The sequence below is a fragment of the Brassica napus genome, chromosome C7, assembly GCF_020379485.1.
Source record: "Brassica napus cultivar Da-Ae chromosome C7, Da-Ae, whole genome shotgun sequence".
NCBI classification, from domain to species: domain Eukaryota; kingdom Viridiplantae; phylum Streptophyta; class Magnoliopsida; order Brassicales; family Brassicaceae; genus Brassica; species Brassica napus.
The window spans coordinates 49633892-49648521 of NC_063450.1; the positions used below are offsets into that span (position 1 = coordinate 49633892).

Consider the following 14630-nt stretch of genomic DNA (forward strand, 5'->3'; position numbering starts at 1 on the left):
GAATATAGAACTTTTTGAATATATATACTTTAAATAATTTATAAAACGTTGATGATTAGTTTTTTTATTAACATAAATAAAATATTGAATATTAGAAAATGTCTAACTTTAACGATGAATTATGTAAGTTATCGCGTCTAGTGACGGAATTGCGATGAGTTTAGTATGAATTTGTTACAAAATGTCGATAAGTATTTTATTTTAGAAAATGTCGATAAGTACTGATTTATTCAGTAAAAGGCATCTTCAATCATTTCTTCGTGATGCATTAAAATGCACCATATCATCTATCTGTCCATATATTCAAGTATTATTATCCAAATAATGCAAACCAGGTGTTTTTCCTGCACCACACTAAGAAATTTTTTAAATTATTAAATTAATTTAAGTCTAACTTATTATAATTATTAAATTAATTGTAATAAATAAAAAGAAAAATGTATAGGTTAAATATTTAATCGTATGTCCATGATTTTGTGGTCAAGTTTTGGACCAATACAACAAGATATGGATTTATACACCTGCCTATACGTTCAAATTTTATCACGCGAAACTAAGTGGCATTACCTAAACATCTACATGGACATAAAACCATGTTTTCAGTTCATTTGCATACCAAAAAGATATATCCGTAATCTGTACCTCTTCTTAAAATTAATATGAACTCTTTTTTATAAATCTGAGATATCTCTTGATCAATTAAAAAATATTTAACCGTACGGACTTCCACCTAGTTTTAATTCTTCCATTTTTATATTTTTTTTTGTCACATAATCATTTCATTAAGTTTTAGTGTAAAAGTTCTCTATATATAAGTTTTTGATAAAAAAAATAAATAAAAATAAATAAATAAATAAATAAATAAATATAAATATATATATATATATAAAAGCTCATACATGCATGCAATGTATTATATATGGCGTATTAGCTCATTTGATTATTTTCGGTAGGACAAAGATTCCCACTCAGAATGTTTTACTAATCTTATATTGTACAATTTCTCTCTCTCCTCTACCATAAAGCAGATGTGATCCGACAAGCACACAAAGAAGTTCCTCATTCAAAAAAGATTTCTCAGCCATCAAAATTTCCTTTCTCTTCATCCAACGAAAATAACCTTTTTTCTTCTTTGAAATCTTGCTAGAATTAAACTAAGAAAAGAAAATACCAGGTTTGTTTCTGCTTATCTGAGGAAGTTCATCAATGGATACGGCTCAGTGGCCACAGGTATACACAAACATATACATATTATATATGTATATATAACCATACCCTTATAACTCTGGTATTATAGATTGGATCATTTGATTCATATTAGGCTCAGTACCTGACATTAACTTAGAGTTTAAAGGTTTTGGATCTTCTTTTTATGTTTCTCTTTTCTTTTCTACATATTAAATATACGTTTTTTTTCACTTTACCCTTTGTCAGTTTGCTTTTTTCTTTTCATGTTTTTGGTTAAAGCCTTTCTCAAATTTCCCAATCATTTATATCTTGATGAAAAACTATTTATTCGTTCATAATGAAACACATATGTTAATTATGCCTTTACATATATAATATGCTTCTGTGCTAGTGGTTGGAAGAGTTGATTTTTTTTTTGTGATTTTGATGATCAGGAGATTGTAGTGAAGCCCTTGGAAGAAATAGTAACAAACACATGCCCAAAGCCGCAACCGTCCCAGCCGCAGCAGCCAACACCCGATGGGGCGGCGGGTGGAGTGGAAAGGAAGGCAAGGCCAGAAAAGGACCAAGCTATAAACTGTCCAAGATGTAACTCAACCAATACAAAGTTTTGTTACTATAACAATTATAGCTTGACGCAGCCAAGATTCTTCTGCAAAGGTTGTAGACGGTATTGGACTGAAGGCGGTTCGCTTAGGAATATCCCTGTTGGTGGTGGCTCAAGAAAGAACAAGAGATCTCACTCTTCTTCAATTTCTTCATCTGATATTGGTAACAATCACTCGGTTTCTACACAACCAGCTACAAAGAAGCATCGCTCTGATCAACATCACCACCACCTCATGAGCATGTCTCAACAAGGGTTGACCGGTCAAAACCCTAAATTCCTTGAGACCACTCAACAAGATCTCAATTTAGGTTTTCCACCACATGGGTTGATCAGGACCAACTTCACTGACCTTATCCACAACATTGGGAACAACAACAAGAGCACCAACAGTCTATTGCTTAGTTCTTCATGTTCTGCGACGTCAGATATGGCAACTTCCCCTCTGGATTTCATAAGAAACAACAATAGTAATAATGGGAATTCTTCATTCATGGGTTTTCCAGTTCATAATCAAGATCCAACATCAGGAGGGTTTTCGATGCAAGATCATTACAAGCCTTGTAACTCAAACACCACACTGCTAGGGTTTTCATTGGATCATCATCGTAATAATGATTTCCCCGGAGGATTTCAAGGAGGAGAGGGTGGTGATGATGTGAATGGAAGGCCCTTGTTTCCTTTTGAGGATTTGAAATTGCCAGTTTCTTCTTCATCAGCAACAAGTAATGTCGACATTAATGATCATCAGAAGCGAGCAAGTGGTGGTGATGCAGCTGCTACTTCTGGTGGGTATTGGACTGGGATGTTGAGTGGTGGTGGATCTTGGTGTTAATTTTTCTTAGTTTGATGATGAAGCTAGTATCATTAATGCTATTTATTTAATTAATTAATATCTTAATTTCACTTTGAACATTCGTATTGGTGGTTTTTTCTTCCTTTTTGTTAATTTTGGGTTAATTTGGATTTAAGGATGTTATTGGAAGCGCATGCATATATTGAATGACTTTAATTTGTTTTTAGTTTCATTATGGCTCGCTAACACAATTTATAAATGATACATTGGTTGGTCTTCTGATGTTCCTTCTCTAGTTGATTCTACGTTGTCAAGTCTTTGTCTACTAATAAATTCAGACGTTATAAACAAATGTGTGCGAAATGTTTTTGTGTTTATAGTGTGTATTGTGTAACTAATTATCTGCAGCAGCAGCATAGTATGTTTTGTTTGTTTTGGTCACGAAACGCATGGATGATATTAAATTATTAAGTAACAGAACCGGTATATATATATATATATATATATATTAAATTAAAAGCGACAGGTAAACTCTGAAGACTTTCACATGATCCACACTTATTTACTGCCAAAGACTGGTTAAAGCCCTACCATCCCAATTAACTAGTATAAACCATATTCCATTTGCTGAAAAAAAAAAACCATATTTCATTTAGTTTCCATCTAAGTTTAGCTAGTGATTCGTTCCTGACCACAAAACAATTGATTGGGTTTGTTTACGATAACTAGGTAAGCTACCAAATTAACCTGATGCGTTTTGATGTTGATGTCATGGACTTGTTCTGAATTGCTTTGGTTAGGAAAACAATTTGAAACGAAGATTAAGTATGTGTTAGACGACTACTTAGACAGGAGGCATTTTTAAATAGAAAAGAAAACAAATTGAAAATGAAGAGAGGGAAGAAGAATATTGTGAAAGACAAGTCACAAGCCTAAGGATTAAAGAAGGTGGGATCCACCAAAACATTCTCCTTGAAATCTGTGTGTTTGAAATTATACATCCCACCATGGTTTCAACTTCATCAATCTAGATCTTGACCCTTGTTGTTCTTTGTTTTTTTTTAATTAATTTGTTTAATATTTATAATTGGTTACACTGAAAGCACATAAAACTATTTTAAAATTTGTTGATAAAATTGTATTAGATTAAAGTTTTAAAGGATTAAATGTAATTATGGCGTTGATCAACACAGACATCAAGGTTAAAGAACTTAGGTGGTGTGGTAAGGTACTAAAGAAAGAGGAAAAGAATCCGACCAACATTATATAATTTTGTCTAAAAGTGACAATGACTCGACCTTAAGAACACACTTCTACACTAAATTCGGTGTGTCCTGTGTTGAAGTATGGATGTGATCTTACGGATAAGTTCTAGTGGAGAATGGAACATGTATCTATTTTTTTAATAGATAGCAAGTTAAGCTTTCTCGCGAATTGTAGCTCAATAACTTCGAATCATAAACCCTCATCCGTAAAACTAGTTGAATATCTTTCTTAAACATTTTAGTTTTGGCCTTAATTCCGTAACTTTTAATCGTAACAAGATCTTCTCCACAAGTTGTATTGTTTTGAAATTCATTAATGCATCTAACATATTTGGCCAATTTCTCTATATTATTAGCATTACTTGAGAACTAGTGAAAGAGGGTTTGACTATTGGAGATGTCAAGTTAATTAAGTAGATGTCAAGTTTAGTTATAAATTTTAACTAATTGTATTTATGTCGTACTCTTAGGCACATTTTGAAGGTTAAGCACAGTTTGACTGTTTGTCATGTTTTTTTTCTTTGTGAGAGTTATATTTATGCTATTGTTAACTAATTGAAAGTTTATAACAACTGTAGATTTGTATGTCTACATATACATTATTTCGAAAATAGAAATCAAGTTGTTAGGCAAGTGGAGTATTATAATTTATAAGATGATAGATGACCCATGACAATACATTACATTAGGTAGAAGAATCTACAATAAAAGAGAATTATAGATTCCACTTCATGGAATGATAATAGGTAAGGGAAATTTTTGGTAACTATGAATTTTTGTCTGGTCGAACATGATTTTAAATTTCTAAGACTTACACTAAAGTAATCAACTTTTTCTGGTTTGGTGTGAAAAAGGATATAAAACGTTTTATTTTCCAAGCGTTACCATCTAAATCAATACGATACTGAAAAATTAAAATAGCAATTAAATATAATAAAATGGTTGATGGTTACATGATAGACAGACATGAAAAATCAGAAAGAAACGCAAAAAGAAACCTTCTCGAACTCTGACCGAACCCATTCTACTTTTTCTATTTTAGACAGGTTACGTTCTAGTTATGACCACGTATAATACAAAAATATTACTTGTATAAGCTTCAAAGCATAGCCAAAACGTAAATAAAATAAATAAAACAGATGTATTTAGAAACACAAAGATGGCAAATCAAGAACAACCAAATGCTTATAGTCATTCTCATGCCCGTCGACAACTGGTCAAATTTCAACTTTGAACTTATATATCTGGACAAATTATTTTGGTCAACTAGTAATCAATCAAAGATTAGTTACAACATAAATCATCAAACTTACTGATGGGTTGTTGATTTGCATATCATATCTCTTGGTAACCGCCCAAATCCATATTGGGCCGGCCCTTTGGAAAATCAAACGATCTCTTTCGCTAACTAGGACATTTATTATGCAAATCAAGCCTTTTTGAACGGATGCAAGAAAAAGCGAGGGAAAATTATTTAGACTTTGGTTTCTTCTGTATCACGTCTCCTGAGGCCAGAGAATACGCTTCGTCTTCAGGGGGGGTGGCGATTGCTGCTTCCGACTCCGCTCACTTGTCGCACTCCATAAAGTGCTATAAGATAGTACACCTGTTTCTAGGATTGAAGCAGAGATAAAAGTATATGCGTCTGAGAGAGGAACAAGACGCAGCTTATGGAGTAGCCCTTGAAGCCGATCAAGTATGCGCTTTCTCTCTTTTAGGAGTCAAAAGAATCGAGTTACTATTACCCTTAGTTTCTAAATTTCTGTATATTCTGTTTATAAGGCAAAGAAGAGGCAGAAACTGGCTGGAAGAGGAAGCGCGTTTAGAGAGAGAAGTTGCTGCGAGGCAATGCAAAGAGGAAGGAGAAGCTCGGGAGAGAGAGATCAGAGCGAGAAGCTCGGGGACAAAAGAATGTTCCATATACACATCTAGTTGTATAATCTCTCGAATATTCGTATACATATGCATGTTAACCATCTTCACCAAAGATTTATTTTAAATTATTTCTTACTAAAAAAATTGATTGAGTTGATTATTAATCTCTGATCTGTATATTTTGGATCTGTAACAAAATTATAAATCTGTTTTTTTGGGGAGGAGAGGGGGGGGGTATTATAGGACATTCCATCTTTCATCATATTTACTTCAAAAAGAACTCACCAGCTACTAGAAACTAGGCGCATGTGTGATATCTTAACCACGTAATATGGGTGACATGTGCATGTAAGTAAGAACATAGTCTATCTATCTCTATCTCGCTGCCTCTTCTTTCAACAAGTCACTAAAGATAACAATAGGCAGACTTTCCAACGAACAAAAACTTAGGGCACCATGACAATGAATGTAAAGAATATAGTACTCGTTGATAAATGCTGTCCATATAAGCTGTTTGGTCACAAATGCAAAAGTGAAATAAGTTGTCCTCATTTTAGCAAGGGGTCTGAAAAGTCAATGGTCGTCGTTTGGATCGGAGTCAATGTAGGGCTATATGACTACGAGGATAAGTTGTGATGTTAGGACTTGGGAGTGAATGAGATTATCTAACAAATGAATGGTGTCAAGGAGTAGTATACATTTTCTTCTTCTTTCGTCTCCATCCACCTATCAATATCTCCACTAAAAATGTTTTGTTTCTTCTCCTCGATTTTGATTAAAAGTCCGGAAATCTAATCACTAATAGGTATAATAATCACAATGTAGTGCACGCAAGTTTGTACAGATTAGAAAGCAACATCGTAGCTGAGAAGTTTAAAGTGTTTTGGTTTCTTTTAATTTTGTAACCACTGTAAGATTTTAATTCCTAGGTTTATTTAGTGACATTTATACTATACTTAAAAAGCAACACGAAAAGTGGATAAGAGAAAAATAAAGCTATGTTGCCTATAATCTTTTGATAGTTGAATAACATAGTTATTTAGTAAATTGCATGTCAACCTCCAAAATAAACTATGAATTTGGAAGCTGCCAAGTGCAAACTAGTCTTTCTATGTTAAGAAACATCGATTGTGCATCTTTATTTTTGGCATCCAATCGATTGTGCATCTATATCTACGTAATCAGTGACTATTTGGATGAATAAAACTTAATCAGGTCCAGGTCGAACGTTGTCTACTCAAATAAATATCTATCTATCATGGTTATTATCAGATACTCCCATCTTTTTTTAATATAAGTCGTTTTAAAATTGTGCACATACATTAAGAAATCATTAATTTTTATATTTTCTAAACAAAAACATCATTAATTATTTATCTAACCACAAATCAATCAATAATAAAATAGAAGGTATATTATCATTGGTCATATAACATTAAGTGTTAATAAATTTTACATAGAAAACCTAAAACGTAATATAATTTGGAACATAAAAATTTCTCTAAAACGACTTATATTAAAAAACTGAGGGACTATCTTACATCGTGATTCGTGAGATTGATGGTCCTTAGACAATATATATATATATATATATGATGTGGTAATCTTTTAATTATTGAACTAATTTTTAAGTGTTAATTGATTATATTCATTTATGGTTTCATAGTCCATAGTTTGACGTAGTTAATTTTCTAAATAATTTTTTGTCTATGTTCAAATGGTCCATTTTGATTTGGTATTTTGGAGATGTTAAACTTGAGTTATTTCTATTGGAACGTTTTCTACAGGGGTCTATCAAAGAGTGAAATAAGGGTGAGCTTTCGGATACCCGTTTGTATTCGGATCGGGTATTTTGGATTTTCGGGTATTTCGGTATAGAGATAGAGAACCCGTTCGGGTATTTCTGTATTTCGGGTCGGAATCGGGTATTTTTAGTTCGGGTTCAGTTTTTTTGAAACGGGTTCGGATATTTAGATTTTAAAAGAAAAAAAAAATTCATTTTTAAGTTTCTTGTATTTAAAAATATAGATTTCTTAACTGATTTTTTTTTTTTATAAATTGAATGATTAATAGGTTTGGAGATAATATTTCAAAAACAAATAGATATTAATTTGGGTATTGTTTTTAAAATGTAACTTTTGTTAATACATGAAACAAAAAGTTTGACATGCATTTTAAATGATTATCAAATCATTTTCTCCATAATTATATATATACTTATGATCTTAAGATAAGTGTAACATCAATATAAATATTAAAAAAAAAAAGATTTAAACGAGAAATATAAGGGTAAGTATATACATGTTCAGTTATCTTCGGATATTCATTCGGGTTCAGATATTACCCGTTCGGGTATTTTGCTACTTCGGTTCGGATTTCGGTTCGGGTTTTTCGGGTCGGATTCGGGAGAATGACCACCCCTAGGGTGAAAATTCTACACGCAATGAATGCGCTCTGTACGAGACATTTAATTGTAATTCCCGAATTTGATTTTTCAATTCTTAAGTTTTAAAGGACAATTAAAACATTACAACCACACGTATATATATACCGTATAAGAATTGTGATCTGCAGAGCTCAAATCTCTTCTTCTTTGCTTTTCCTTCAGTTTCCATGGAGATAGAGCAGAGAAAGATCATGAAGAGAGAAGAAAATGAAAACAATAATCAGCCCTCATTACAAGAAGAGGGACAAGAAACAGAGGAAGAGATGTCTGGGAGGAAGATTGAACCATGGACGAAGCAGATAACGGTTAGAGGCGTGTTAGTGAGCATAGTGATCGGAGTTGTGTTCAGTATAATAGCTCAGAAGCTAAATCTTACTACAGGAATTGTCCCTCATCTCAACAGTTCTGCAGCTTTCCTGGCTTTTGTCTTCGTCCAGACATGGACCAAGATTCTCAAGAAATCAGGATTTGTCTCAAAGCCATTCACAAAACAAGAGAACACAATGATTCAGACATCTGCTGTTGCTTGTTACAGCATTGCCGTCGGAGGTTAAAAACATTATTTTTTTTCCTTTATTAGTTTATTTTTCTTTCTTGGGAAACAAGCAAGGATTTTAATGAAGGGTATGTAAAACGGTTCCATATATATTAGTTGTTCCAAGAAAATAAATTTTAAGTTTGGTAAGTCGGTTGCCTTTTCTTTTGGGGGTGTATATATAAATATAAAATAACTTGTGGAATTTTGATTTTACTGCGTGTTCTTGAATATTTTCAGGTGGGTTTGCTTCATATCTTCTGGGGTTAAACCATAAAACATATGAGTTATCTGGTGCGAACATGGAGGGTAATTCTGCGAAGAGTGTGAAAGAACCAGGTCTTGGTTGGATGACTGCTTATGTATTTGCCGTTTGTTTCGTCGGTCTTTTCGTCTTGATCCCTCTCCGTAAGGTTATGATTATTGACCTTAAGCTGACATACCCGAGTGGTTTAGCTAGTGCTGTGCTCATCAATGGCTTCCACACACAAGGAGATGCACAGTCCAAGTAAGTTAGTTAACCTAGTTTACAAGAAGTGATTGTTACTTAAGTTTCTTAAGCTTTTAAATGAATTGATTTTCAGGAAACAAGTGCGCGGTTTCATGAAGTACTTCTCAATTAGCTTCTTGTGGGGCTTTTTCCAGTGGTTTTTCTCTGGCTTAGAAGGTTGTGGGTTCGCTCAGTTCCCAACCTTTGGCTTGAAAGCTTGGAAACAAACGTAAGCATCGGTTATAAAGACAAAATTACATTTATCGTTAATTATGCGTTTAAATGGGTAAATCCTTTATATAGCACAAAAAAAATTATGAAAAATAGCACATAAAAGTCCTCAAAATAACACTAATTCAAAAGTAAAATGACTGAATTAATTCAAACTTTTAACCATTACCCTAACCCACCTCCTAATAATAAATATAAACGGCAATCACTAAATCTAAACTCAAATATAAAATTAAAAATGTCTTTTTAGTTTTTAATATATGTTATTTTAGAAAATTTTCTTCTAATGTGCTAGTTTTGAAATATAATTGTGTTTTAGTAATATTTATGGTATTTCTTTTCTTTAATCATGAAATTGATTTTTTTTTTTGCAGGTTCTTCTTTGATTTCAGCATGACATTTGTAGGAGCAGGAATGATCTGTTCACATCTAGTTAACCTCTCTTTGCTTTTAGGAGCTGTCCTCTCTTATGGCTTAATGTGGCCTCTTCTTGATAAACTCAAAGGCTCTTGGTTCCCTAATAATATCGATGAAAAGAACATGAAGAGCTTATACGGTTACCAAGTATTCTTATCCGTAGCTCTAATCCTCGGAGATGGTCTCTACACTTTCGTCAAGATCCTATGTGTCACCATTATCAGTATCAACACAAAACTGAAGAAACAACCTAGTGATCTTGATGACGTGAGTGACAAGAAACAGCCAAAATTTCTCAAAGAAGATGAGAATTTCCTCAGAGACAAAATACCGATGTGGATCGGAGTGTTCGGATACTTAACCTTCGCTGCGGTCTCAACCGTCGTGGTTCCTCTGATATTTCCTCAGCTCAAATGGTACTACGTTATTGTAGCTTACATTTTCGCGCCATTTCTTGCTTTCTGTAACGCCTATGGAGCTGGACTTACAGACATCAACATGGCTTATAACTATAGTAAAATCGGTCTGTTTATCCTCGCGGCTGTGTCGGGTAGAGAGGACGGAGTTGTGGCCGGACTAGCCGGGTGTGGACTGATCAAATCGGTTGTTTCGGTTTCTTGCATCTTGATGCAAGATTTCAAGACGGCTCATTACACGATGGCGTCACCCAGGGCTATGTTCGCTAGCCAAATGATTGGAACAGTCGTGGGATGCATCGTGTCGCCGTTAAGTTTCTTCTTGTTTTACACAGCGTTCGACGTTGGAAACCCTAAAGGAGAGTTTAAGGCTCCTTTCGCGTTGATTTACAGGAACATGGCGATTCTTGGGGTGGAAGGCTTCTCTGCTCTGCCACTTCACTGTCTCCAAATGTGCTACGGGTTTTTCGGGTTTGCAGTTTTGGTCAACGTCGTCAGGGATGTTAGTCCGGCGAAGGTTGGGAGGTTCATGCCGCTTCCGACGGCGATGGCGGTTCCGTTTCTTGTCGGTGCTTATTTTGCTATTGACATGTGTGTAGGAACTTTGATTGTGTTTGTTTGTGAGAAGATGAATAGGAAGAAAGCAGAGGTTATGGTTCCGGCGGTTGCCTCGGGGCTAATTTGCGGCGAAGGGCTTTGGACTTTACCGGCGGCGGTACTTGCACTCGCTGGAGTAAAACCTCCGATATGTATGAAGTTTTTAGCTTCATGAAGGGAACTGATCACTTATGCAATTAGAAGAAGTAAAGAGTTATATGATCATCCTATTCTAAATATAATAAGAAGACGTGTGAACAAGAATCTATCTTTCTTTTTATTGGTAGGAATTAGCAGGAACTAGGGTAAAATCTACTTGCATGGAGTCGTGATATAATCAAATAATGTGAAGTTGTTTTTTTGCCTTTTTTTTTCTTACGTCAACAGAACTTGCTCTGTTATTATCTGTGCATCTTATATTGGATTGTCTGAAACAGTTACGGCCGTTGACCCATATATAAACATTCGTGTCCATCTACTTTCGAAGTTTCATACCATGCTTCACTCATTGCAGAAAAGTGTTACAGATAATTTGTTAAACTAGAATTTTCCAAGTAATGCAACACTTTCCAGTTGTTTCTTTGATTGGTTAATTATTAAAAAAATGAACTAGAGCCTAGAGGACTTATCAACAAATTTTTTTTTGTGACATTACAATAGTCAGAACTTCATTAATCTTTACGAGACCACAATTTTTGCATGTAATATGATTTTCAGTATCCTTTCTTTTGAACAATTATTTCAAAATTTCTATCATAGCATTCAAATAGGATCTTGTTTAATTAGGATGCACCTAGTATCTTATGAAATCCTTCCCCAAACCCATAGCTTACTTATTATAAGGAGAATAAATACTTTTGACTATAGTGTATTGAAATATTTAAATTTTTATCAAATATTTATTAGTTTTTTATTTCCTACTATTAGGATGATTTATATTTCATACTATAGATTCATGTATAGATTGTTAAAAATATCAAATATATATTAGTATTTTTGACTTTTCTAAAGAAATAAATATCAAATATTTATTGCCTTCTACAAAAAAATATATATGGGAAATTAGGTAACCAAACAGAAACCACACGAAAGTAACAAGAGAGAGAATTAGGCAAACAAATAATGACTCATACCGATACAACCACCCACTGTTCAACTACCTGTCACATCTTCTAATGTCTTTCCTTATTCTTTTTATTTCATTTAAATTGTCACATTTTCCAAAAGCCTATATTAATTTGCTCTTCATATTTGAAGAAGACATACAGTTTTTTCTTGCTGAATTCTCTCATCTTGTGATCAAATGGCGAGCGAGGAAGTCGTGGTGGTTGGAGGGGAGAGAGCCGGAGCTGAGATCGTGTACGGAGCGGAGGAGTGTTACAAGAACTCGGTGGAGCTTCTAGAGGAGCTAGGATTTCCAAAAGGTGTGATGCCTTTGAAGAATCTCGTGGAGTGTGGAAGAGTTAGAGCCACGGGTTTCGTGTGGATGAAGCAAAACACTCCTTACGAACATTTTTTCGAAGCCACCAACACTCGCGTTTCGTACGCTCTAGAGGTCACCGCATATGTCGACAAGGGTTGTATGAAGAAGATGACAGGTACCATTAGTTACTTCCAAGTAATTATATATATACATGGATTCATAGGTTTATATAACTATGTATGTATTTGTGTGTGTATGTTAATTGTTAAATATAGGGGTGAAGAGTAAGCAGATGTTTATGTGGGTACCGATTGTGGAGATGAGTATGGAGGAGCCAAAGAGCAAGAAGATCTACTTCAAGACTCCTATGGGACTCGGCAAGTCTTTTCATGTGACTGCATTCATGGACGAGGAAGAGAAACGCAACTTTTACTTGGAGAATCCCAAAAAATAAAAACATTGAATTATGATTATTATATTTCCGGTTGCTTTTGTTTTGTTTCTGTTTTCGCTCTTATCAGGTTGCTTTTCTATGCCATTACTAAAAAAATTATGTTGACAATTATGAATTAATGAAGTAAAATTCGTATGTGATGCAATGGTTATAACTTGTAATTGAAATCGATAATGAAAATAATTTCAATTTCTGTGAGTGGATTATTTTGGAAAGAGCCTCACATAGTGGACGGTCGACGCAATGTTAGTAATACGCAAACCATATGTACTATAGCGGTAAGACATATTCACACAAAGAGAAGATTATTTAACGAAAATGATGCCTTGTCCTAAGGTTTAATCCTGTCAACACGTGTACTAATGATTCGTTTTACAGAATTTTAAACTATTCTAAAGAATTTTTTGATAGCTTTTTCTTTTATCTTGGTGAAAAGTGAAGAACTTAGCGTCCGTTATCAATGGTGAGAGCCTTACGGATAGAACGAATGCAAGCCTTCAAATTATTGCATCAACCTTTAGACTATATAGATATGCATGTAGAGCTTTGAAACTCGAAGTTGCAGAATCATAGATGGTGAGATGGGTCCAAGACATTCATTAATATTGGTAAATCTGACCCACTTCCAATGCGTCATCGCCTTACTCACATGCAAATGCAAATATGCCATTTAGACAATATAAATATATTGATTTAAAATAAAATAAAAACATAAGAGTGCGTAATAAATCTTTGGAGGTTAGACAATCTTTAGCCCCGGTCTTTTTTTAGCTTCGGGTAAGAGACAGTTCTTATATTTCCTCAGTTAAAGACGGTTCTTAACTTTTCTTAGATTTTAACTAAGAAAAGCTAAGAACTGTCTCTTAAATAAAAGATATAAGAACCGTCTCTTAGCCGAAAAATGTAAAAAAAAAGTCAAATCATGAGTTAAGAACGTCAGCTAAGAGACCGGGGTTAATCACGCCCTCAGCAACCTATTAAGGATATATGTCCCTACACACCAACACCTCACCACTAATCTATTGTAAACTCATGTTCAACAACAACAACAAATATCATTCACACATTATTTTTTGTATATACGGAAAATATTTTTGTAAATAAACTGAATCACTTTCATTGAAAAAAATGAATCTACGAATACTGTGTCACTGTCCCACTCCCACATATTCGACTTCTGGTCTGTTCTCTCACAAACACCAAAACCAGTCCGATTTCTATTTGTCCTAATGGTTCTTGAGACATTCCTATATAGTTTTAGTGGTTCCCTATATTTTATCTTTTTGCTACTTGACTTTAGACTTGTTTAAGTTCCACGTTGCTATCATTAGTCCTATCATGGTTAACGGATAAGCTTATTTCACATTGGTAGTCTTCTCTCGGTATCTAGATGCTGGAACACAAGTAGGATATTGTCTCCTACTCTACTTGATGCCAAGATCTTCTCGAAAACAGGTCAGACCGCCTCTTAAAACGGATAATTTCTTTATTTTATTTACATTTCTATCCTCATTTCTACAATACTTGCTTCCACATATTACTAAACTAATCTGTGATAAAATTTTAGTAGTCTCGCGGCAATATAGTTTGGAACATGTTTATGGTACGTAACCAAATTCTAACATTAACCTTCATGAGTTTATACAATTGGAGTGATTCCCATTTTATTTTTTTGAACTAGGTGATTTCCGTATAGTTAAAAAAGGCATTCAAGAGAACATGTGCATTCAAGAGTAACCACCAATTATATATATTACTAACGACGAACAATGACCTTAATGACCGTACTTTTCTTGAACATTTGTGGATTGAATGGTCCTATACGACAAAGAAAATAACACTACAATTAGCTTTATACCCAATAATTAATGGATTTTCCATTTATCCCCT

The 14630-nt window shown here is 34.0% G+C and overlaps 3 protein-coding genes across 3 annotated transcripts; all 3 read left to right on the forward strand.

The window, feature by feature from the left end:
* Positions 1–946: 946 nt before the first annotated feature.
* Positions 947–2823, forward strand: LOC106348949 (dof zinc finger protein DOF4.6). Its single transcript, XM_013788792.3, has 2 exons — positions 947–1230; positions 1623–2823. Exons 1-2 carry the CDS (start codon positions 1207–1209, stop codon positions 2628–2630), a joined length of 1032 nt encoding a protein of 343 aa, XP_013644246.1. The 5' UTR covers positions 947–1206; the 3' UTR covers positions 2631–2823.
* A 5425-nt stretch (positions 2824–8248) lies between these two features.
* Positions 8249–11341, forward strand: LOC106348948 (metal-nicotianamine transporter YSL1). Its single transcript, XM_048763093.1, has 4 exons — positions 8249–8726; positions 8953–9220; positions 9297–9431; positions 9808–11341. The coding sequence occupies exons 1-4, from the start codon at positions 8345–8347 to the stop codon at positions 11036–11038; spliced, it is 2016 nt and encodes a 671-aa protein (XP_048619050.1). The 5' UTR covers positions 8249–8344; the 3' UTR covers positions 11039–11341.
* A 734-nt stretch (positions 11342–12075) lies between these two features.
* On the forward strand, positions 12076–12933 carry BNAC07G38740D. The gene is made up of 2 exons (XM_013788790.3): positions 12076–12461; positions 12562–12933. Exons 1-2 carry the CDS (start codon positions 12167–12169, stop codon positions 12738–12740), a joined length of 474 nt encoding a protein of 157 aa, XP_013644244.1. The 5' UTR covers positions 12076–12166; the 3' UTR covers positions 12741–12933.
* The last annotated feature ends 1697 nt before the right edge of the window (positions 12934–14630 follow it).